The sequence below is a fragment of the Ambystoma mexicanum genome, chromosome 14 (assembly GCF_040938575.1).
Source record: "Ambystoma mexicanum isolate Mex_15411 chromosome 14, UKY_AmexF1_1, whole genome shotgun sequence".
NCBI lineage: Eukaryota > Metazoa > Chordata > Amphibia > Caudata > Ambystomatidae > Ambystoma > Ambystoma mexicanum.
The window spans coordinates 178,703,504-178,729,352 of NC_090940.1; the positions used below are offsets into that span (position 1 = coordinate 178,703,504).

A 25,849-nucleotide genomic window follows, 5' to 3' on the forward strand; every position below is an offset into this window, starting at 1 on the left:
TATCTGTTAACCAAAATACAATTAATATAAAATAAAACAATTCTACTGTTTTACAAAAATACCCTTTGATGTCAAGTGACTGTCCAAAGGAGATGAACTGCAACAAGTTGCAATTCTAGTAGCAACTTTTTTGACTGATAGTAGATCATAGAGCTGATTTGTACTGTATGACTATAATTGCTGTATTTTTTTTGTTATTTGTATGCTTTACTTTTCCACACATTTATACTTTTGTAGCTCAGTGCTGTACATGGGGTCCAGTCCTCCTTCGATGAAGCCATGTCTTACTGCCGATACCACCCTTCCAAAGGGTACTGGTGGCACTTCAAAGACCAGGAGGAACGAGGTATGTTTCCAGGAGAGCAGCTTCTTTTAATTGTCTTATCTTTGGCTGCCATTATAACAAAAATAACTACATGCTGTCCCTTTATGGCGTGACAAAATCATTTTTACATTTAAAGGCGGACTTCTGTGGTTCTTATAGTGCTGCCGGGTCCTTTCTGATTAGCACCCTTTTTTTCAAAAATGTTTTATTTAGTGAAACATGTGCGTACTAATTGTAAGCACTGGTGCGTGAAGTGTGGCACTCTAACCACTAGTACCATTCATAAAATGGTAAAGAAGTCTCTGGTACAGAGTTTTGCGGGCACCCTAGCAGGTGCATGTAAAGCAGAAAGGAGCCACGTACACAATGACTCGGTTAAAGAAAGGCCTATAATAGTTAAGGCAATTAAATTGCTCTTTTGTCTCAGGGCTACTGTTTGCCACCTTGGCTCTTGCCACTGTGCTCTGTTTGAATGTCAGACCTTTGTAAAATGCTGGAAAATGGCTTTAAGTGTTTTAGGATGCTGTTTCAAGTGCCCATTGCTGTCCCTGCCTGATCATAATTTAGTCCTGCCATTCTCTCCACCAGTATTTAAGAACAAATGACTACAGTAGAAACCTAAATAGCCACTCTTTGTATGCATGTATGTATGTAATTTACATAGTGCAAACCTAGCTAAAAAGCAATGGAGAGGTGTACAATAGATGGGTACGGCTTTCACCGGTTGTTCCATTGTTAATCAGTCAGGAGCTCGTAATGGGCCAGTAAATGTTCAGGCTCTAGTAATACATACATTCGGAGTGTCATGCAATATACCAAAAAAGGTACATGATAAATTAAAAAGGTCTTCAACGGTTAAGTCCAGCATGCCATTTTATTTATTTATTGATCGCTTGTTAGGCGCTTATGCAGTAAGTAAATACTGTTTCAAAGTGCCCACAGGGTGATAGGGAGGGGTCACAAGGGATGAGAAACAAGTAAAATACCTAATTAAAAAAAAAAATATTAAATACAGTTGGGGGAAGGAAGGGGGCGGTGAACCTACTATTCCCTGTGAGTGTTCAGAACGTGCAAGTGCAGAAGGTAGAGGGAATGGGATGGGTGCTGGGGTGCTCATGGGTGAGCAACAGGTGAAGTGCAATGTAAGGTAAGTGCGAGCCTCCAAGGGTGGAGGGTGAGCCGAGGCAAGTGCTGAGGCTAGACCGAAGCTGGGGGGGACTCGGTTTGGGAGGTCAGGGCCCTGAGGATGCATAAGGGCCCTGAGCACCAAACAAGCAACTGTGAGATTAACAGAGGGGGGAAGGAAGGAGGAGGTAAAGAGTAAGGTCTTGAGGATGTTCCAGAATTTAAGAAAGTCCTGCTGAAGACAAAGAGGGAGGGGGGATGCTGTCCAGAGAAGGGAGCCAGCTGAGGAAAGCGATCGACCTCCTGCCCTCTGTTTAGCGAAACGCTTTACACACAAGCAGTTGGTGCCAGAGGAGCACAGAGGTCTAGAGGGGGAATATTTAGTAAGCGAGTTGCAGATAGCGTGGTCCCTTGCCCCAGACATCCTTGTGGATGATAGAGGTATTTGAATTTAATCTGTGAAGCCACCGGGAGCCAGTGAGGGCAGGAGAGATGTGGTCCCTGGGCTTGAGGCCAAGGATAAGTCTTGCTGCCCTATTCTTGATTAGCTGGAGGGGTCCTCTTTTGGGAAATGCATGGGGTTCCCTGTTTTCCTTGCTGGCTTCGACACCCTAGGCCCAAATCTGTAGGTTGCCCACATGAACAAAATGGGCAGTGGCGAAAGGCTTGGGGTTACCCTTTTCCTTTTGCACCCCCGGTAGGTGCACCCACACATGTGAGGTACCTTTTTCGTCGGGACACCTGTGGGAATGCGAGAAGGTATGACATCTGTTGTTGGCGATGTGTGGACACAGGGAAATGTCTCTGAAATTGGCTGGAAATTAAGACAATCCTCAGACATTTCGCTCTGGCCACCCACCGAAACATACCACTCTCTGCCGACCGGCACACCGTACAGATATGGGCCTCGGGTGTCCAAGCCACCAAGGAAAACAGGCGACCCCATGCATTTCTGAAAAAGAGTACACCGGTGGGAATCCGCAGAGGTATGATTTGCGCAAATCGCCCCAGAATTTATTACCCAGACACCCCTGCAAAGTCTGAAATGTGATGGAAAAAATGCATTTTCTGCACATTTCGCTCGGCTCACCCATCGAAACACGCCCCCAACAACACATGGCCTACCGTCCCGCGTTCCCATAGGTGTCCCGATGAAAACGGTACCTCACATGTGTGGGTGTACCTACCTGGGCGCCAAGGGGAAAGCCTAAAACACAAGTAACCCCAAGTCTGTTTTCAGACCATAATTTCAGACTCTCTGCCGTCCGGCACACCATACAGATATGGGCCTCGGGTGTCCAAGCCACCAAGGAAAACAGGGAACCCCATGCATTTCCGAAAAGAGGTTAGCAAAGGCAAGAGTTTGCAGTGCTGCGCATAGCGCTTACTTAACACATTATAGCGCTCTTAATGCTCTCGTCATTTACCAGCGGGGCTCAACCAAGCCAGTTCGCCGCGCTGAAGCTCTGCATACATAAGGGAGAAAGAAGAGACATTTTAAACAAAGAAAGGCATGCAGAATAGCAACAAAACTAAAGAACAGCAATAAGACCTACCTGAACAATATCAAACGGGCCGGCGTCAGTGAAGTAACTGGACTGAACTCGCCCATGAAAAACAACGCGTCCCTGCAAAGAAGGCAGGACAGAGAGCATGCTTAATTCTATCACAAGGTGAGGAGAGGGCGCCAGAGGGACTGGACTGAAAGCATACCGGGGGGGAGGGAGGATACTTACCCCAGTCGGTCAGTCTTGAACACAGTCCTCCTGTATTTTCAGGCAGAGCCAACCCCGCAGACCACACTAGGGCAAAGCTGAGAAGAATACCAACGAGTAACCTGGCTGGGTGGCGTCCCTGTGGATACCAGGTGAGCGTAACAGAACACGAAGCCTACCGTAACAAATCCACCTGGGCGCCATGGAGACGTCATAAATGGACCAATTGTCCCAATTACTAGGAGAGCTTCGTGCTGTGGTTCATTTTGCCCGACAAGAGACTAATGCCCTCCGGAGAGACCTAATAGTGACCAAAGAATGCACTGAAGAGATTATCAGGCAATACTTGCAATCACAGGCAGGACAGACGCCTCTACCTGGAAGCAATCCAACGATGCAAAATCTTGCCATACCCAAGAACAAGCAGTAGACAATGAACTCTTGTCCCTCCGACAGGGGAATCGGGACTTGTTAACGTACATTGCTACCTTCAACAGACTGGTTGCCGAAGCTAGGTGGCCAAAAAAACAAAAGAACCACGTTATTCCATTGAGGCTTACGAGGCGAATTAAAGGACGTCTTAGCCCAGGTGGTTGATCCACCCATAGACTGTGCAGAATTCATAAATCTGGTCGTGCAGCTAGACCACCGGTTGCTGGACCGAAAGGCAGACCCAGACCGGTCTAAGACGGACCCTCTGACCGTGTATGTTCGACCTAGGGAAAACACACCCCGTGTTCCTGAAAATGCTGGAGAACCCATGCAGATTGGAGGGATATGGCCTCCATTAACAAAACAAGAGTGGGACAAAAGAAGACAACAGCTTTGTTTGTATTGTGGGAAACGAGGACATTTCCTGAAGGACTGTCCAGTAAAACCCCCCAAGAAGAACAGTCTGGGCTTCAGAGAAGGACGAAGCAGAGGAATCGGGGAAACTACCAAGCTCGACAAACGTAGAGGTCAGTTTGTCGAGTGAGAAGAAAGAGTTGCTGACCTCGCACTTTGCAATACCAGTGATCTTAATTAACCACCAACAGTCGTCAAGAATGCATGCCGTTGAAGCATACATTGATAGCGGAGCAGTTGGAAATTATATTGATCAAGAACTGGCAGCCGAGATGGGGCTTCCTTTGTGTTCTAAGCCAACTATGGACAAGGTAACCACCGTGAATGGGACAGAAATCGCTTCCGGACCAGTAACCTAGTGCACAGCCAGGGTAACCTTGCTGTGCCAGGACGGACATCGGGAGTCTATTTCATTCGATCTCATCAAGGCACCTCAGTTCAGGCTAATACTAGGGATGCCATGGTTGGTTGCTCACAACCCTTTGATAGACTGGCGGGCACGCAAATTAACCTTCCCCGGTGACTGCTCCCCTGCCTGATATTACCAAGAGGAGAAACCCGACGTCTGTATCCCCATGACCCCCGGAGCGACGGTATCAACCCTGGGAGCAACTAATACCTTGCCAATTGAATACCATGATTTCCAGGATATTTTCCGAAAGGACCAAGCCAATACATTGCCTCCGCACAGGCCCGATGACTGTCAGATCGACCTTGTTCCTAGTGCACAAATCACTTCCGGCAGGATCTACGCTCTCACAGAACCAGAAAACCTTCATTTGAAATCCTATTTAGACCAGTACCTTGCAAACGGATTTATGCATCCTTCGAAGTCCCCCGCAGCCAGTCCTTTGTTCTTCGTACTGAAAAAGGAAGGAGACTTGAGAACCTGTAGTGACTACCGCGCATTGAACCAGATCACCGTGAAGAACCGCTACCCCTTGCCACTTATCCCTGAGATGCTAGACCAAGTTAAATATGCCAGGATATATACCAAATTGGACCTTCGAGGAGCGTACCACCTGGTCCGAGTCAGAAAAGGAGATGAATGGAAAACCGCCTTCTGTACTGTACGCCTTGTTTGAATATCAAGTCATGCCCTTCGGGTTATGCAACACTCGTGCTGCATTCCAATATTTCATGAATTACGTCTTAAGGGAGTTAATTGATGTGTGCGCCTTAGTGTACATAGACGACATCTTGGTATACTCAGCCTCGGAACAAGATCATGTCATGCACGTTAGTTCAGTCCTCACCAAGCTCCGTCAACATCGCTTGTTTGCAAAGCTTGAAAAATGCTTTTTTCACGTCACCGAAGTAAAATTTCTTGGTTTTATCCTTACTCCAGGAGGCATCAGATTGGACGTGCACAAGGTAGATGCCATTCTGAAATGGCCTTCACCGACGTCTCTGAAAGGGGTACAAAGCATGCTGGGCTTTGCGAACTTCTACCGCTGGTTCATCCCAGACTTCTCTCAGGTTGTGCACCCAATCACAGTACTATTACGAAAAAACAATACAAAGTTTGCTTGGACCGAAGAAGCAGAAGAAGCCTTTCAGGAACTTAAACACAAGTTTACCTAGGCTCCAATCCTGCGACATCCTAGTCCAGACCCCCCTTATGTCATTGAAACTGATGCGTCCAGTCTCGCAATGGGGGCTGTCCTTTCACAGAGCGATCCGGAAACCGGCCAGCTACATCCTGTGGCCATCTGGTCGAAAAAGTTCTCACCTCCAGAGATTAATTATGCCATCACGGACAAGGAACTCCTGGCTATCAAATCCGCCTTTAAAGCCTGGAGGCACTACCTTCTGGGGGCCAGACACACCATTACAGTCATCACAGACCACCGAAACCTGCAATATCTCAAAACAGCCAAGGCCCAGTCCTCGCGCCAATTACGGTGGGCCCTTTTCTTCATGGAATATGATTATGTAATCACATTTCGACCAGGAGTCAGAAACGGAAAGGCGGATGCCTCCTCTCGCATGGCCATAGAATGAAATGGTATGTACAACTCCAGACCCAGTACCTATTATACCTGAAGACAAACTCTTGGGTATCACGACAGCCTTAACACAAGCAGAACTACGAAAAGAAATCCAACGGACAATGAATCCTGATGCCTACCTCGCATTGCAAACTCAAGGAGACCAATATACCATCAAGGACCACCTACCCTTTTTTAGGGATCGCCTATATGTACCCAAGAAGGAATTACAACAGCATATTATTTCAAACTATCACGATTCACTGATCGAAGGGCATCCTGGGATCACCAAAACCCTAGCTACGGTGAAAGAACTTTTGGTGGCCTACCTGGCGTAAGGACATCATTCAGTATATTCAGTCCTGCGGTGTCTGCGCACAAAATAAATCACAGAAACAAAAACCATCTGGTCTCCTACAACCATTGGACATTCCTCCAATTCCATGCAACACTCTTTCCCTTGACTTCATCACTGATCTATCTCCAAGCCAAGGGTTCAACACCATCCTTGTAGATGTGGACTTATTCTCGAAGATGGCCCATTTTATTCCTCTCAAAGGCCTCCCAGACGCAGCCACTTTAGCAAAAGTGTTCCTGGAGGGCGTGGTTAAGCTACATGGCTTCGCTTCGGTTCTGGTCTCTGATCGAGGCAGCCAGTTTGTTTCAAACTTCTGGAAAATATGCTGTGCAATGGCGCAGGTCGACATTCGGATATCTACCAGTCACCATCCCCAAACGGACGGCCAAACCGAGAGAACCAATCAGACACTCAAGCAATATTTACGGTGCATGCTGCACCACAAACAAAGGAATTGGAAAGACCTACTATGGATAGCCGAATATGCATATAACAATTCTTTGCATTCAAGCACGGGATTGAACGCCCTTCTATACCCTTCATGGGAGACATCCACGTAACTCTGAACTAGACCTTCCAGCCAGCTTGGAAATGCCAGCAGTAAAGACTCGACACACAACCATTACTCAGGCTTTCAAAAGGGCAAAGGAACACCTTATTCATGCCAAAGAAAAACAAGAGATTCGCCGACCAACACTGGAAAAAGGCCCCCGATTATCAAGTAGGAGACAAAGTTTGGTTAGCCGCTAAATTCGTACCCATCAAGGGAACCCAGACCTTTCATCCCAGATTCTTAGGACCCTATACCATTAAGGCAATTATCAACCCAGCAGCCGTGAAACTGGATTTACCACCTAATCTACACATCCACCCGGTATTCCATGTGTCCCTCCTGAAACCAGTGCAACCCGGCACACGGATTGGGACACCACCTAAGCCCATACTTCTTGATGGAGAACCAGAATTCGAAGTCAAAGATATCTTGGACTCTAAATACTCTAGGACCAAGCTATATTATCTCGTCGATTGGAAAGGGTTTGGACCCCAAGATAGATCCTGGGAGCCCAGTGAGAATATTCACGCACCACATCTAATCAGGAAATTCCATCTTAACTTCCCAACCAAACCTGGGCCAGACAGAAGGAACACCATTGGAGGGGCCTTAGGATGGGGGGGGGGGGGGGGGGGGGGAGTGCTGTCACGACCCTCGCCCAAAACCCCCTCTGGCAAACCCATTGGCCAGGTGGAGTCAGGACTCGGGCCTCTAGAGCCTGGCATCCTCTTCAAAAGCCCTCATGGGGCCAGTCCTGGCGCCTATGGTGCCAGGCACATACACGATGAACAACAATGTGCTTGGGGACTACTTTAATGTATTGTCAGCCAACATGGAGGCATCCACATAGCTTGGTTCCCTAAGAACCAAGCTATGCGGTCTAGTGTTTTGGGTGTGGCAGGCCTGGTACTACTTTACCTGGGCTATATAAACCACACCCTTGACTGCAGAACATGCTTCGTGTTACTTTGCAGCTTGCAACGTGACGCTCACCGTGTCCAGCTATTGCCTCAAACCTCGGAGAAGCAGAACCTGCAAGGAGACAAAAGGAACATCATTAACAGCATCTTCTTACCTGCAGTCTTCATCTTTAAACACTTGCAGCTACTGAGAACAGCTTCCTCAAATCTGCACGCCTCCAGGACAGAACGACCTGAAAGAGGAAGATGGAGGCAACATTAAAGAAAGCTGTAGACATTTACAAATTGCGAACTGCTCAAAAGGCTTACCTGGCTGGTCGCCTCTCGGCTGCCACCACTCCGGACATTCCTATTGGATGAGGAGAATAGGGAAATGCCACAGAGAATGGCATTGGTAAGAAAGAAACAATCATTTTTCCAGACAGATCTAGAAAGGGTGCAAGCATTTTATGGACCAATAGTCCATATGACGTGGATCTATTGCGTGGAGAAGGAGCAGTTAAAATAAAGCTTAAGCCAGTAGCAATTTTACCACAAGCAAAACGGTATCCCATGTCCAGGGAAGCAGATGAAGGTATATTTGAAACCATTTCCGCTTCGATACAGTAGGGAATAGTGGTACTATCAGATTCCCATGTAACACGGCTGTGTATCCAGTAAAGAAATCAATGGAGGGGTCATCCCCCAAACAATATTGTTGAAGCAGAGTTTCCTCTGGTTCCGAACCAAGCTCCAATATTATGTAATATCCCAGCTACAGGCAAATATTTTACAGTATTAGATTTAAAGAGTGCTTTCTTTTCAATTCCCCTTCAGGAGGATTCCCAAGATTTTACCTCCTTTTCCATATAGAAACAATAGCTAGAAATATGCAAAATGACCACAGGGGTACTGCGAGTCCCCATCAATCTTTAATAGGATCCTTCAGATGGACCTCGGTAACCTACAACTTGAGAGCACAATAAATCAGTATGTAGATGACATTAGTGTGCAGTGAGACAGAAGAGAAATGTAGCGAGAATTCAGTCCAGTTAATTACAGTATTGGCAGAAAAAGTATGCAAAGTGGACAAGGAGAAACTACAGTATTGTCGGGAAGAGTTCCTGTATTTAGGGCAGCTAATCTCTCAAGAAGGGAGAATAGTGACTCCTGAGAGCAATTATGAAAACTAACACTTGAAACAGTGAGGGAAATGCAGCAATTTTTAGACCTATGCAATTATTGTACGGCCTGGTTTTTTGATTACAGTACATATATTAGACCACTTTTTAAAAACTTGAGCGCAGACAGGTAAAAGTGAGATAATATGGACAGACAATATGACAGAATGATTTGAAGAGTTAACAAGGGTGATTTATATAGCCCCTGTGTTGGAGATTCCAGACTGTGAGTTTTATTTATTTTCATATTCAAATGGAGTGGTGATGACAGCAGTCCTTACGCAGAAGACATTAGGACATGGACATAAACCATTAGCTTATTACAGTGGGATTTCTAGACCCAGTAATGGGAGGCCATTACTCCTGTGAACAAGCATTGGCTGCAGCTGCTGCTTTCACAGTTGAAAAAGCTGTAGTTATTAAAATGGGGTGCTCAATGATGTTGTTATTCGTCGAGCATTCCTTATTCTTCATTTTGGAGGAACCGTAAGAGTATGTTGACTACACAAAGAGCGTCAGGATATGAGGTGATCATTTTAAATCCAGCTATCAAAATCATTAGATGTAGAATAGTGAATCTAGCAACATTTTATAGCAGAACCAGGAGAAAAGGAGGATTATGTACATGATTGCACAACGTATACTGTGTTTTATGACGATATTCACCACGTTAAGGAAAATGCTCTAGGAGATGGGAAATTCTATTCATTGATGGTTCTTCAAAAATGTATCAAACAGGAGAAAGACATATAGGATCGGCAGTAGTGAAGTTAAAACAGAATGGTGAATTTGAAGTAGCGACAAGTGCAAGCTTGCTTTTGCATTGTTCAGCAGAGGCTGCAGAATTAGTGGCGCTTATCACTGCTCTCCAGAGATATGAGGGTGAGGAAGTGACGGTGTACTCTGACTCGGACCATTTGACTTCAACCGTACACGCAGGATTGTCATGTTGGAAAAGGAGGGGTTTCCCCTGCGCAGACGGCACACCAGTGCAACATGCGTTGCTATTGGACAAACCTAAGGTACTAAAGCTCCCATTTGGCTCTCCCCGTGGTTAAGTGCAAAGCCCATACTAAGAGGGCAGACATGAAGTCTCGCGGTAAGAAAGCCGAAGACATTGAAGCAAAAAAGAGCAGCATATTTTCCCAATATTTCTAATTTTGGAGTAGAAATTGTTAAGAAAATGTCAAAATGATCCCTGATACTGAAAGAAGGCCTTAATATGCTATCAATTGTACAGTTAATTGAGCTGCAAGGTCAAGCTCCACAGCAAGAACAAGATTTATGGAAAAGAGGGGGGTGTTCTTTACCCCCCCACAGAAACTATATAGAGTCAAGATAGTACTTGAAAGTCAGTTATGCCTCTAGCATTATTGAAAGTTGCGCTGGATCAACTTCACTATCCTGCACATATAACCAGAGAGAGTCTTGCAGCCACATTTATTAGAACATATTGCACAATTTATTGTGAACTGTATTGTCTGTAAGAAATTCACAGCAGGGCACACCTTGCGAACAGTGAGCACAGCAATTCCCCGTCCCAATGGTCGTTTTCAGCAACTGCATATAGATTGTGACTATGTTGCAAACATGCAATGGTTACATATATATCATTTGATAAGTCATTTATAAGGCGCCTGTACACCAGTGTATTTAGGCGCGACAAGACAAGGGAGGGAAGACTGAGGGAGGACAAAACAAACGATTCTACTAGGCCTTGTGTCATTCAGATTATGCAAGTGCGATATGCAAAGTGCAGGAGGAGCAGTGGAAAGTACCAGGGGGAGGGAAGGGCAAAGTGCAGCCAGGGCAGCGTGGCTCTGGGTAAGTGCAAGGAGGCAGGGGACTGTAGGGTTACAGAGACAGCCTCTAAGTGCCTGGTAGGCCCGAAGGCAGTGCAGGGGCTACTGGTCTTGCAGGAGCATGGTACCCAGTGAAACTCTGAGGGTAGCCAGAAAACCAGTCAGCGCAGCAGACCGGTGGGTCAGTAGTGGAGAGAGAGAAAGAAGAAGCGAAAAGGAAGGTCTTGAGCTGCTTCCGTAACTTCAGGTGGTCAGTTTCAGAGGGGGAGGCCATTCCAGGGGGGAGACACCTGCAGATGAGAGAGACCTACCCCCCACTCTCTGGCTGGAGAAGCATATGACCCTCCGAGAGTTGGAGTTAGCTGAGCTAAGTCCTCAAGGAGGAAGGTGTTTAGAAAGAGAAAGTTGGATGCAGTGCAGGCCCCGGCCCCAGAAAGCCTTTTGGATGATGCAGAGGGTCTTGAACTTGATTCTTGCAGACATCGGGAGCCAGTTGAGAGATTTCAGGGCTGGAGAACTATGTCCCTGGGCTTGAGGCCAAGGACAAGTCTTGTAGTCCTATTCTGGATTAGTTGCAGAGGACGGAGAGTAGAGGAAGGCAGATTGAGAATGAAGATGTTGCAGCAGTAGTCCAGCCTAGAGAGAATCATGGCTCTGGAGACAGTGAGCTTCTGGGGGAACGGGAGAAAAGGAGGTGCAACTGGTAGTGGGCCTTCTTGGTAAGGTCTGTGATGTTGGGAGAGAAGGAGAGAGTGGAGTCGAAGAGGACACCAATGTTTTTTGCCTCACAGGAAGGCTAAGGAAGAGGGCCCAATGAGGGCAGCCAGAGGGCGAGCGGGAAAGCGGGAACAGGGGTCCTAATGAATAGGATAACAGTCTTACTGGCATTAAGGCAGAGATTGTTGGAGGCACACCAATCTTGAATCGCAGATTACAGCATGGAATGAGCGAGAGAGGAGATCCTGAGGGAGAACTAAGTGTCATCCGCATAACACTGAAGGTTAGAGGAGAAGGTAGAGATAAGATGGGCCAAATGGGCCGAGTAGACATTGAAGAGCCTGGGTGAGAGGTTATAGGCCTGGGGAACACCACATGTGGGGAGAGAGAGAGAGAGAGAGAGAGAGAGGTAGTGGAGAGAAAGGACCCAAGTTGGACCTGGGAGGGTCAGTCCAGGAGGAAGGCAGTCAAACCAGGGCCTGACCTGTGATGCCCAGGTTGTCACAGAGACGATTGATCGGGATGGCATGATTTGAACGTGTCGAAAGCAGAGGAGAGATAAAGTAGGATGAGGATGGAAGGAAGGCTGGAATCGAGATTAGTTAGCAGATCTTCACGTATGTTCAGGAGAGCAATTTCTGTGCCTCTGGCTGCTCTGAAGCCAGACTGATGGTCATGGAGACAAACAACAGATTCAGTGTGGAGAGTAAGCTGGGAGATGGCCAGCTTTTCCAGGAGTTTTCCCAGGAAAGGAGTGATGGAGATCGGGCAGTAGTTGGCCAGACAGGAAGGATGAGTAAAAGGCTTTTTCAGTAGGGGGGGTGCACAAAAGAGTGCTTGAGGAAAAAGAGGAAAGTTCCAGTGGCAAAAGAAGGATTTCAGAAATCCGCCAACGCTGGAGCGAGGGTGTCAATGTGGTCCTTAATGGTTCTGGAGGCACAAGGGAGCACTTGCTTGGATGGCACTTTCATAAATCAGACTTGTCTAGAAACATCAGCAGGTGTGGTCGGAGAGAGGAGGAGAGGCAGAGGCGGCCAGAGAGGGGGGGGGGCAAGAGAGGTGGAGGGAGAGGAAGCGAAGAGAGAGGGAGGACAGGATGTCCTGAGTTTTAGTGGTGAAGTGAGAAGCCAGAGCCGTACAGAGGGCCTGGGAGGGAACAGGAGAGGTGGACACTGCAGAAGGATTGGCCAACTCCATGCAGATTTTAAAGAGTTTGGCTTTGCTTGAGGCCGCAGAGATACAGGCTTGGATGTGGGCCCTCTTCTTGGACAGGACAGAGAGTCTGTATTGTTTTTGGAGCAGGTGGCAGGCCAGATTGTCAGAGGATGGGCCCGATACCCTCCCTTTCCTCTCAGCCAACCTACACTTACGTTTCAGGGTAGTGAGATCGGAGTCATATCACTTGGAGGTAGGCTTCAAACAGAGTCTCATGACAGGGGCAAGGACATCCAGAGTGTTAGAGATAGAAAGATGCATGTTAGAGAGGGCTGTGTCAGAGTGTGAGTCAGTCACAGGTGTAGGCGGTGCAGAGAAAGTAGTGGCAAAGGCCTCCAATGACACACGCTTCGTGGGTCGAATGGCTGAGAAGGTAGGTGTGTGTGTGTGTGTGTGTGTGTGTGTGTGTGTGTGGGTGGGCTTCGCCTGGGAGACAGAGTTTCAGGTGAGAGGAGACCAGAAAGTGGTCAGTCCATGAGAGAGGAGTGGTGAGAGGGCTTGAGAGGGGGATGTCTGAAGAGATGAGGGCATCCAAGGTGTGCCTGGTCGAGTGTGTCAGACCAAAGGGTAGAATGGAAAGAGAGGGGTTGTGGAAGGGCCCCGAGGAGGGATTAGAAGCATCAAGATGGATGCTGAGGTCTCTGAGGAGAAGTTGAGAGGTTCGAAACAAGGAGAGGAGAGGTAAGCCCACTCTGAGAGGAAGAGGGCATCTTGGCTAGGTGGCCTGTAAATGGCGGCCACCGTAAGAGAAGCCAAGAGAGATGGAGAGCCTGCAAACCAGGCATTCAAAGGAGGAGCAGTCCTGCATAGGAATGACAGAAGCAGGTACCCACTGTGGAAAGATCAGGGCTACTCCACCTCCAGGGCAGTTGGTTCTGGGTTCGGAGAGGATCTTGTAGCCATCAGGGAGGAGAGTGTCAAAACTCATGACAGAGCTGGCCATGAACCATGCCTCAGTGAGAGCGAGGACATCCAAGTCAAGTTCTTCAAGGAGGTTGTTGGGGGGGGGGGATTTTCATTTCTGTTCCAATTCCCTTTAATCTTTGAGACCCCCAGCTCTTTTGCTGGACTCTGGGCCTTTTAAATGTTACTCATGAGTGAGTGGGACCTTTTTCTTACTCACTCATGTGTTTTCCTGACTATGATTTTCTATGTTCCTTACTGTTTTATAGAGTTTGGTAAACTACATAGGCATCTGCTTTTGCATTGTGACACATGGCACCTTTTGTGCAGTGCCACTGAGAAGTCCCTTGGACTTCTCTGAATGTTTAACTACATTTTCTTGTGTGAACTACTGTTCCCAAGAATAGTGAGATGACCCCTGTTTTACTTACCTTTACTTTATGGGTCCAGCACACACCACCCTATGTGGAGTGCTACGGGGGTGGCTGTGGTTTCTTCTTTACTACCTAGTGACATGTGTCTGCAGGCTGATACCTCAGCTGCAGTGCTGCATCCAAGGGTGACCATTTTCCCAAAATGGCCCTGCCTTCTTTTTTTGCCATTTCTTGTTAGTTTCTTCTGGGCTTTTACTCTGTAGTAAGGTTTGAGTCCTTTGTGTAGTTTTGCCTGTGGCGGGCTTCATCCCTGAAGCCCGCCCAGGCTCCAGTGTGTCTGGAAAGGCAGAAAGTGAGGGAGGGGCCCAAAACTTCACTGTCCTTTGCCTCTAGGTGTGCCCAAGTGAAACCAGTTCCAATTGGCCGGCTGGCTGTCCTGGAGGACAGCCACCCTGCTGTGTGATTCACAGACTAGGTCTGTGAATGAATGGGAACTTGCATAAAAAGCAAGGTTTTTGGGACTAAGAGCCGAGTCGACCACTGGAGGACAACATCCGAAGCAGAAGACAACAGCAGCACCCTCCTGGGCCACGAAGTGCCCCGGTGAAGCCCTGCAGCTGTGCTGATGCTTTTTTCGAATCAACAGTGAAGACCCGTAAAAGATGACTTCCTCCCTTAGGCTGGTGGGACCAACTAGCCTCAAGACGAACTCTATTTTGGCGCAGCCCCCGACTTGCTGCGACTTTGCAAGGCTGTAGAAGCCCAATACCCGGGGTACCTCGACCATTTGTGAGTGCATTGTCTTGAAGTCCAAATCCAGCCAGATCTTCGTGGGCATCCAGAGGACCCTACAGAAGCAAGAAATCTGCATCCAGAGTCCCTTCACCAGAGCCCAGAAATGAAGGATCAAGGAAATCCTAAACAGAGCTTTTTGTTCTTCATTTGCGCTGAGAAAAAGGCACCAAAACCACAAAGAGCTGGTGAATCGCCAGAAATCCATTGCTGTCGAGTCCTTCTCTCGAAGCCCGCCAGGCGTCCTCCCTTTCGTCACCACGACCAGGAACAAGGGTCTACTGCATTGCATCGTGAAGGCAAACAAGTTGGAACACTTTCTTCATTTTCTAAGGTACTGTGGGGCTTGGGGTATTTTATCCTTTTGCCATTTGGGGTGCTTCCTATCTTTGGGAGTGCGATTTAACCCTACACTAAGTTGACCTCAACTTACCTGCATTGGCCTTAGAGCTTGTGCTTTTCAAAGGTGACTCCTCTTGAGTTGCTGTGATTTCTCATTTGACCACTGCCTATTTAAGAACATATTTCTAAGAAGAAGAGCATGAGAACTTTGACTTTGCCCATTAACTTTGGCTGTCCTGGCTCCCTAAAGGCCTCCTTCTGGACATATTGGCTTTGGCAGTGCTTGTTCCCTTGCAGGTTTTACATATTGAACACTTTAATGCTGGGATAATAGACTGCCTGCGTCTGTTACGCTCACCTGGTATCCACGGGGACGCCACCCAGCCCTGGTTGGATGATTTGCACTCTCTAACCCTCTCCCGGTCCCTTGGTAAGGTCTCTGGTTAAAGATGGGTCTGCAATGTAGGAGAGCTGGATTCAATACCAGATTGTCTTTGTTTTCCCAAATCCCTTGGCCTCAACTCCTTCCTCCCCCTTGGGCCTTCTCCTCACCTTAATATTGTAAAAGGTGGATTACGTGTCCTGCTCCTCGTGGCAGGGGCGCGTAGATGTGGGGGGCGAGCAGCAACCAAGTTACTTCACTGGTGCAAGCCCCCCCCTGTGGGAATCCAGGCCTGCTGCGACTCCATAGGTTTGCTGCTTTACAGTCTTTATATGCAGTTCTTATGTTACACTTAGTTTGAATAATAATGTCTTGCTTCTTTCCTTTTAGGTATGGAAAGGTATTTTGTTGTTGTCATGCAGTTTGAAGAGGAGCATGGACCTGGTAGGCGAAAGAACGGTGTGCGCAATGCTGTCCGGTGAGTAATGCGCGATGCGCTGTGCTGTTTCACCTTTTGTATTGCTGACCTGTGTCTTTTCTCGCCTTGCAGGTCGCGATGTTCCTCGCCGAGCGCCGTAATGTTCCAGCGATGATACTGATCAGGAGATGACTACCCAGGTAAGAATTGTGTGGCTTTCTTCGTTCGGGAAGAAATGTGAGTAAACGCTTACTAATGCTGTCTTTCTTTCTCCTCTATCCAGGTTATGGTATTCCAAGATGCATGCGGTGCCGGATGATGGAGTTCGTACCTTCAGGTGAGTGGAACTGAAGTCGACGATGGATTGAAGACAGTATACTGGTCAAGGTAAGTTTTGTAGTGTTCTTTCTCTCTCTGCAGGTCCTTGGTTTCAGGTAAGCTGGCATCAAAGAACTGGACACGGTTAGCGTTCCGCTGCCCAGAGCAGAATAACACAAAGCATGTTCTGCTGTTTGGGTGCGGTTTAAATAGTCTCAGGTAAAGTAGTCCAGGTAAAATAGTCCCAGGCCTGCCACACCCAAAAGACTAGACCGCATAGCTCAGTTCCTTGTAACTGAGCTATGTGTGTGCCTCCATGTTGGCTGAACCCCCCCCCCCCCCCCCCCCAAGTTAAATAGTCCCAAGTAAATAGTCCCATTCTAATGTTGGTCTTCATGATAGTTATGAGCCTGGCGCCAGGAGAGTCTTGGATAAGGTTTTAAGGCCTTTGACCTGGCCCTAACTGGAAGGCTGACTTGCCAGTGAGGGCCAGGGGTAAGGGTCATGACAGCATCCCTTTGGGAGAATTTAACTGTTCCTATAATCTATCAGCCTGTTCTGATCTAACCCTAACCTTTCTTTCCTTAAAACCTCAATATTGCAAAGGTGATGCTATATAAATGCTGTACTGGCCTTGAAAGACGTCACCTCTGGGTGCTGGAACATGTGTAACATATGAATGCATTACTCACCTGCTTTATTGTTTACTGTTCGAATTGAATCCTAATTTGGGATTAATGTTACAGCTAATTCCTGCTTTTTAAAGAATGCTTTAAATATCTTTGTGTATAAATTCATCAATAATTTAAACTGTGTAAATGTTTAATTGGATACTTGTATTTACTTGTTACATTGCACAGCTCACATTACCCCTCTTACGATAAGCCTGGCGGCTCAGTCACACTACCAACTTGTGTAGTACAGGCCTATATCAAAAGGTGGGTTATCTAATGCCAAGAGATAAGTCTTGTGTAGTCCCACACCAGTTGGACTGCACTAATTCTTACCTAACAGAGGTAGCCGATGTCAGAGAAGTGTTTGACAGCAGAGTGAGAGTAGCGACATGGAGCAGGTTGCCACATTTGAAAGTCTTCTTTGGAGAGGTACAGGCTTGAGGTACACCGTGGGGACGTGGTAGAGGTGCACAAGAATGGGCAGAGGAGGTAGAGGGAGATGGCAAGGTAGCCAGAGAAGATGAGGATGGTGCCAGAGAGGTGGCGGACGAAGAAGGTGGCGGAGGAGCCAAAGAGGTGCTAGTAGGAGTAGCAGGAGAAGGAAGGAAGATAAGATGCATCCCTGGACCAAGATGGTGCCGTTCAGATAGACATTAATGATGGTCTTGGAGGAGTGGAAGGAGTCCAAGAGCACCTCCCAGCGGGTGCCACCATTAATGGGAGAGGAGAAAAAATTAGTGAACAGAGACCTTATGAGGGGTCCATAGGTCTGAAGAGGGAACAACGAGGATGTCGGTAAGAGTCTGTCTGGAGCAAGCACTGATGTAGTATTAGCAATGGGAGACCTGGGCTGGAGACCAGTATGCCCCTCTTGAACCTCTTCCTTCCTGACTTAGTGAGAGGGATGGGATAGGATATAGAGTAGCAGGTTTAGGATAATTTGTTCGAATCAAAAGATTTGAATAGTCAAAGTTTCGAAATCAAAAGGTACGACATGCTATATTTAACATGGAAAGTGCATTTCGTTCGAAACCAATCCATCGACAATAGTCATGTATTGGTTTCAACCGAAATGCACTTTTACATGTTAAAAGTAGCATTTTTCTGCCTTTTTGTTTGTAACATTGAATCGTTACATGGAACTGTCCAGTGCTGAAATTGCAGGACTGGCCAGCTCCATATAACGTTTCAAAGTGTTTTGTGTATTTTGGCATTAAAATTCCTTTTATTTTACTTTGAAACGTTACATGGAGCTGTCCAGTCCTGTAATTTCAGCACTGGACAGCTCCATGCAACGTTGCAAGGTTTTAGTGTATATTGGGGGTGGTAGGGGTCCTCCCATACTCCCCCAATGCCACCCTCCCACCCCCCAACCCTAACCCCAGTTTCGAAAGGCAAACTTTCACATTTCTTTTTATCAAATTTTAATTTGAAACTTTTGTATTTCGAAAAAAAAAATTGAGTTAGCCTTTTCGAAACTTTTGTAATCGAACAAATGACTGGACACCAGAGTAGCAGTTAGAGAAGATAGGGGAGACGGAAAGCACCATAGAGTTTGCAAGGAGGAAGTAGGAGAAGGAGGGTGCGGAAGGGAGAAAGGAGAGATGCACAGCACGCGCCGCGCAAAGAAGGATGTGCTGAGGAGGGGAGGGGGATCACACAATAGAGTGAACACAGAAGGGGCAGACTGGAACTCTCAACAGTACAAACGGTACCCCCAGCAGGGTGGGGTCCTAGACAGTGGGAGAGAGCCTAAAGGAAACAGATCACAGTACACTAATAACCACAGTTTGGGGTGAGTGGGGGACGGGGCCTGAAGAATGGGAGAGCCCCTGAAGGACACAGATCACAGTACTATAGGAACCACAAGTGAGGGAACCTAGAGACACAAAACACAAAGTGCGGCTAACCGCTGGAAGGGGAGAGCCTAGGGTTGCGCAGAGACGTGATGTCAGATGGTTAGGAGGAAGTAGGCGCAAAGGCCGGGTTGTTTATTAGGGAGCAGTAAGTACGTGGTGGTCATTTTCACTTGATTACAAGAGTATTGGGAACTCATTTATGTTTGGTGGATTTTGAATTAAATTTGCTGAATTTGCTGTACGTTATTTGCTCAAGTCATTTTATGCTACCATGATCTTTTATTTTTTTTTTTCTTTCTTGGAGATGGCAAGCTTTGCCCACCTTGTTTATGTTCATGTTAAGTTGTCATTTTTGCTTTGCATCTTACTACGAATATGCCTCTTCTCAGGCCTGACTTGGATATGGCTGTGCCCCATGTTTACAGACTCCCCTTTGAGCCAGGTGTCCTAGTTGCATGATGCTTGTTCGACTGTTGGTCTTTGTGACATTGGAGAATGTCCTATAAACTCTGAGCTAAACACTTATTTTTAACATCACCGAATGATCAACAATACATGTCTTTTGTGCAGATAAAGTTTTGCAAGATTACATTTGGGAAAGGAGATAGTCGTACTTGTTTGTTTTTTCTTCTGGTAAATGGAAAAAGCTTTAAAATGTGTTGTGGGCCGTAACGACTTGAAGGGCACAGCAATTGGGGGTTGTCTTACGATACGGAGCCAGTCTAAATATGCTAACCATGCTATTGCGCAATGACTGATTAGATGTGTTGCTGATCATTATTTCCAGGAACCTGTGAAGGAAGTGCTAAAATCTAGGTCGGGTGCATACGTCATGAAGCGCTATTGCTAAAATCGAACATTGCGGACCTAGGGCATCAACAATTTGTAGAACTGACCGCGTTGTCTTTGGCATGGAGAGAGCTAGCTTAATCCTTTCTTTTGACAAGTAATCTTTGCACTTTTTAACTTTATTTACTAGTCAATATTTGTTTCAAACAGCTTTGGGTATGAAAATGCAAGATGATGCAATGTGCTAAAGCACATTTTATTTTATTTGTGTAAGGGCATCCATTTTTTAAATAAATAATACATGTTCCTATTGCGAGATTTCGCCAGAAAGCTTATTTTGTTTTTTCTAGCCCCAGTAAGGTTCTAAGAGAGGTCTGATTTTACTGTGTGCCTGCCATTACACTACCTGCAACACTTTGTGGTTCATGTGCAGTGCCAGTGCGAGAGACCACTGTCACAAAAACGGTCATTGCTCTGGACAAAAACACGTTTAATTTGATGATCTTTTTAAACTTCACATGGCCATGTAAACCACCCTAGAGAGATGTAGGTGTAGTGACTTTATTTAAAAGGTATTCATTTTTAAGCTCTTCATGCTCCCCAGGTATGTACGTCAAGGAAACAACCATCTTCTGTCTGGTCAAGGGATAGGAATAGGAGCCCTTGATCTTCGGTTTGGACCCCGTCCTTGCCCCTAGATCATCACTAATTTGGTGCATCTGGCTGGATATCTGGAAAACAAGATTTTAATGTACCTCTCCATTAAAGTAGGAACATGGCAAGTCTGCTTCTTTCAGATACTTCTACTTAAGCTTGCCATTCTGCGACTGCTTACCTCCCATGATAATGTGTAAAGCATCATAATGTGCATCTCCTTTTAGATTAAGAATATGCAAAGGTGCAAACTCTCACTTCTTTTATACTAGTGGCGAGAGTTGGCAGAAAGTAATAAAATAACCTCAAAGCAAAACTATACATTATTATTTGTACTTTGGTCAGTGTGACGCTGATCTTTGCAAGTATATTTCTATGACTAACAGTATGAATTGTTTTAAGTAGTTTGATATCTAGGGATAATTTCCTGTGTTTAACCGCCTTTTGAATGACCTTATTGCATGTTGTCTTCAGTCACGTTTCTGATGCGTTTACAAGACCAGAAAGCATCACATCCACCGGCCCCACATGTGGGCCTATTCTTGAGGTTTCTTCACAGTTGATGTCTAATCTTCATTTCCTCTTCTTAATCCTCGAGATTAACTATTGCAGCAGGTCAAGTTAGTCTGCACAGAAACATTCAGGGTAGAACATTTTAAAGACCGCACATAAACATTGCTGCCTGTTCGTTTTATAATCCCCCGCACCATTTTGTCTGCCTTCTCTGAAAATAGCATAACAAGTAAATAACTAATGATGTCCTAACTATACCCAATGACTTGGCAAACAACACTATCACTGTTAACTTTATGTATAGCTAACACCTAATTTAAATAGGTAAAATGACTTAGTCAAGGTAAAAATGCAAGCTTCTAGTCTGCCATAAAAGGTTACTCGCCACCTCAATTATACACATACATAGAGCACACCATTTTGTACCCGCCAAGAGTCGATTATCACAAGCCAGTCTCTGGTGGTAAGTGCACATTTTGCACCCTACATGAAATGAGACCTGAAACATGCAGATTATTGACTTTTGGATTGGGGTTAAATCCGCAACTAGAAAAAAAAAACTTTTCTCTTGACTGCATCGTTCAACCTAAAACTGAAGGTGGGTTTACAAAATAAAGTAGCATTATTTTTCTGCATTCTAATATTTGATTCCCCATGTTCTTTGTTCAGATAAAGCCAAGCCGAAGTCCAAAAAAAAAGAAGAACCCAGCTCCTTTTTTCAGAGACAGCGAGTGGACTCGTTGCTTCTTGACCTCCGGCAAAAGTTTCCACCCAAGTTTGTCCAGGTACTAAGCTTGTGTAGCAGGATGCATGAAAACGTTTGGGTTGTGTGTGTGTGTGTGTGTGTGTGTGTGTGTGTGTGTACGCCATCTGTAAACATAATTGATGTTTTTACAGCTAAAACTAAAATATATTGCAGAGAATATAATGTATTTGTATAATTAGCTGCTTTTCTGTGCTTAATAATCTGCTGCACTGCAGCGTCCTCCATTCTAGGGAGAGCCAGGAGGGCTGTTCCTATCCATGTCTCATGCTCCTTATACAGGACATAGATGGCCATCTCCAAAGCAGTTGAGGTTAAACTTGTATGTGTAATTCATCAAAAATAGTTTTCGTGTGGGGCCTATTCGAGGCCTCATGTTTCAGGAGTTTATGATTATTGATAAATGTTCTCCTAATATCAAGAGTGCCTTTTACATGCCTTGCAGAAAGGCATTCAGGCTTCCATGCATCCTTTTAAGAGTTCAATTGAATCCCCAGATATTAATTCTAGGGTTATGGCTCTGTAGGAATTCACTCGGATCTTATGCATGGGAGGTGGTCTGCAAGATTAACTCTTATGATTAGCAGAGAAAGTAACACGCTTTAGCAGGAATATTTGTTTTTTTGTGCATTTTTGAAAGCGTTCACACAGCACGGGGGCAGCAAGGCGCTGTAACAGGAATATGTCTTAGTTGCGTATTTATAACACGCTTAATACCCAGAGCTTTCAAAGCGTGGACCCGGGGATCGAACCTGTGCTGCTTGGTGTTGTCTTGTTTCTAAGGCGAGCACGTTGCCGCTGAGCTATCCTCCCGGGACATTGTTTTCCTCTAACAAACCCGCTCTTGGAAGATTTTGAGGGACCCAATTCTTTAGGCTCTTCCTGCAAAGAAAACATTCTTCACTAAACCTCAATGCTCCATCCATGAATATCTTGGCACCAACATCACATTTTTACTTCTTGAACCATCTTTCAGTACTTGGGTCTCTTATAAATTCTTACTGAGATGTATTTTCCTTGTTCAGCCAGGCCATGAATGGAAGCTTGTCTTTATTACTTTCTGTAGGGGAACACGGAAACAACATCCACTCTGGAATCATGATCTTGCTTGAGCCGTGCTTACCAGCAATGCTTTTAATCAATGTATTTTCTATGATTTGAAGGTCTACACTTCGAAAGCCTTCTTAGTCAGTCATTTACCCCACGAGGAGAGCTGTGAAGTCCTGGCTCTGGCTCCATTTGGAGCCCAGAAAAATCCTGCGTTTCAGTGGTAATATCAACAAAGAGATCTTTCTCCCAATCTTTTTCCTCTTAGACCATACTCAAGCCAGACCAAGGAATCCCTGCGCGTTCTAGATATCTGTATTTCCACAGCATCAGAACCTGAATGTTATTCTTCTGTAACGAAAGATAATTTGTTATTTTTACTACATTTGCCCTTATGGTGTAAGAGAGATGTGTTATATGTCAACAGCAGCATTGTGTCCCAACAGAAAAGGGGGAATCGGATGTAGACCTCTATGCTGTGAGGGTATGTATGTGGGCTTCAATTGGGAATCTTCTATTGTCCTTGTTTTGTTTATCAGGTGTATAGCAGAGCGTTTGTCATCAGATGGAAAGCAGAATGTCAATGTAGACTACCTGAACAATAAGGCAAATTACATCCTTGAGCATACTTGGAAGCGTTCTGCACTTGATGTTTTCAACCTGCAGAGTTCTTCAGGGCGTGGTCTGTATGCAAAGGAGCAAACAAAACATGCTGTCTGTTACACCACGTCTCGCTGGGCACAGGGTAATTCAGGAATGAGGGCTGACTGCTATAAACCATCCATTTAACCATGTCACCAACTTCGACTATCCACATACGAAGCACTACCACCAGCACCTCTACCCAACCTAGGCACCGCCATGGAACTATGCAGCAACAAACTGCAGCAGTTACCATAATGTAGAAAGAAAGCACTCTCTCCTGCACCCCTGTGCACTTTCATGCACATAATATGGCTGTCCCCACTTTCATTCCCAAAGTATTGTGTCACTGCCAAACTACCCACAGTCGGTTTCCAACACTGGCCTACTGCAACCAATGTGCACACACCAAACTATGCAAGCACCACCCTGTACCGTATGCACACCCACACTTGCGTTACTGCAGTGGGTATGCTAAAGCCCTACGCTCTTCAGTGAATGCCCTACGGTGTACGGCCTTCGCCCATGCACCCGATAGTCTAATCCTTCCACTGACCCAAAGCAAATTCCTACATCCATGCATGCCATCATGTGCCCAACTACTGCATTCCATCCGCATAGCACAGCCTCTCGTGCTCCCATCCAATCTGTCATATGTAATTCATTCCCCTTCTAAAATGTTTACTTTCGTAAAACTGTCCTGACAACCATGCTGCAACACACCTCATTACAACACTAAGAAATTCAACCACATCGCCTCCATCTTGCAAGATTGAAAAAAAACATTAACAGGCCATTTCATGCGACGGACCCGGACTCTGGAGCAAGTTAAACATTGCATGTAAGACTGGCCCCCACCATTCTACACTTCAGAAAGAACCTAAAGACCATCTTGCCAATCCTGCAATTCTACCATATTTCTCTGCCCTTTGGAGCTCAAGCCCTTTCCATTTAGCCCTATCCATCCCAGCTCCACTACTGCCGACTCGCCCTTATTTGCAACCCCCTGGGTGTGTGTCCCCTATGTGCAGCATTCTGTTGCTTCCCAGGTAAGTACTTGCTGAATAAATCCCATACGTACATAAGACACAGATATTGACGCCAAGTCTTACGATGTGTTGCCTATTATTTGGTAGGGTGTTTCAGTGCTGCCCTAAGTTGCGTTTATATGAAGACACATTGACAACATTATTGGTGTGATGGAATCCAATATAGCTTCAAATAAGTATAATTCTGGTGTAAATAACCCAATATGGCATTGGTGGTGCTGCATAAAACAGACTCGCGACTCGCATCTCGGGAGAGATTGGTTCAGTAATCTTTAATGTCAGCTCTTCACGGTGAGCACATAAATAAGCAGCATAAGATCCACACGCAGTTCAAAATTGTGCTATCCCTCGAAGACCCTGGTCAACAGGCTTTTATAACATTGCCAGTGCATTGACTTCACTGCAAAAAACTGAAGATTCTATGAAATCGCTAAGGACGATTTCAGTGTTCCCATTTTGAACACTGTTCTTCCATGTGGAGCCAGGCAATCCTAGATGCCCAAGGCCACTTTTCTAGTCTTCAAGTGATAATCAAAACAGAACCAACTAAGACTCACGCTTTCTGACATTTGCTTGAAAGAATTTTTGTTTGTGAAAAATTAATATACTTTTGACAATGGAAGGAATGTTATATGTACTTTTGCTATGGCAGCATAATATGAACGTGTGGGTAAATGGAGCATTAATTGGCATGTTTGATTTCTTCATTCTGACTGCAAGCATATAATTACAATGTAAGTCTTTCCCCAAGCTACATCAGGCTTAGTGCTCAATGAAGAGGCCTAGACTTTCATAAAACAGTGTCCTTCCTTTACTTAGATTGATCATCTGCAATAACATTTCTCCACTTTCTTTAGACGTTCATTTGCATATATATGCATTTTTCTCCACTGTGGTCTCTGACTATTAGTGTACTGACATTTCTTTTAAGACCGTTTCAGTGGTTTGGGTAGCATATTGGTCTCAAATAGTGTAATACAATAAAGAGCAAGATGATACGTGTTGTTTACTTGCCTCCAACCCCCTCACACAAAAACTCTATAAGGTTTTCCAGCATCACTTGTCCTGAAAAAATGGACCGTCTGCTATAACTGATTTACACAAATGTATAACAAGTTTATTATTCAAATAAATTAAACTGAATTTAAACAAAAAACACTACCCTCACCTAACACAGTGTACTAAACATTAAAAAACAAATATAAAACAAATGTAAAACATCAAATAACTTATTTATACGACACAAAAGATATCACATAACACACAAAAAAATCTCAATGTGTCACTAAAACAACAAGCATCCCAACATGTTTCTGTTCTTAACTGCCCAGTTCAGGCGAACATTCTTCAGGGGATAAATTTAAAAGCATCCACTAATCTCTTCCACACCGTGTTGAAAGGGTAGATTCAGGTACCCAAGAGGGTAAAAGGAAAACAAACTCCAAGCCTGTAAAAATAAAGGAAAGGAGAAACCTAATGAGTTCCAAAAAGGGAAGGAAGTACTACAAAATGTAATGGCACAGGGATTATGCCACACTCACAAGGGTCCCAAAGGGTACCCGCAGATTTACCTTTAAATGGTGAAACTTACTACATTATGGAG

General features: G+C 45.5%; 1 protein-coding gene across 4 annotated transcripts in view; it reads left to right on the forward strand.

Moving 5' to 3' along the window:
- Positions 1 to 25,849, forward strand: part of MED6 (mediator complex subunit 6) — a 292,739-nt gene that overhangs the window by 219,656 nt on the left and 47,234 nt on the right. For all 4 annotated transcript variants that reach the window (XM_069638863.1, XM_069638862.1, XM_069638865.1 and 1 more), the window contains exons 5-6: positions 238 to 346; positions 21,415 to 21,530. In XM_069638863.1, coding sequence (XP_069494964.1) covers positions 238 to 346; positions 21,415 to 21,530 — 225 coding nt within the window. The remainder of the gene's footprint in view (positions 1 to 237; positions 347 to 21,414; positions 21,531 to 25,849) is intronic.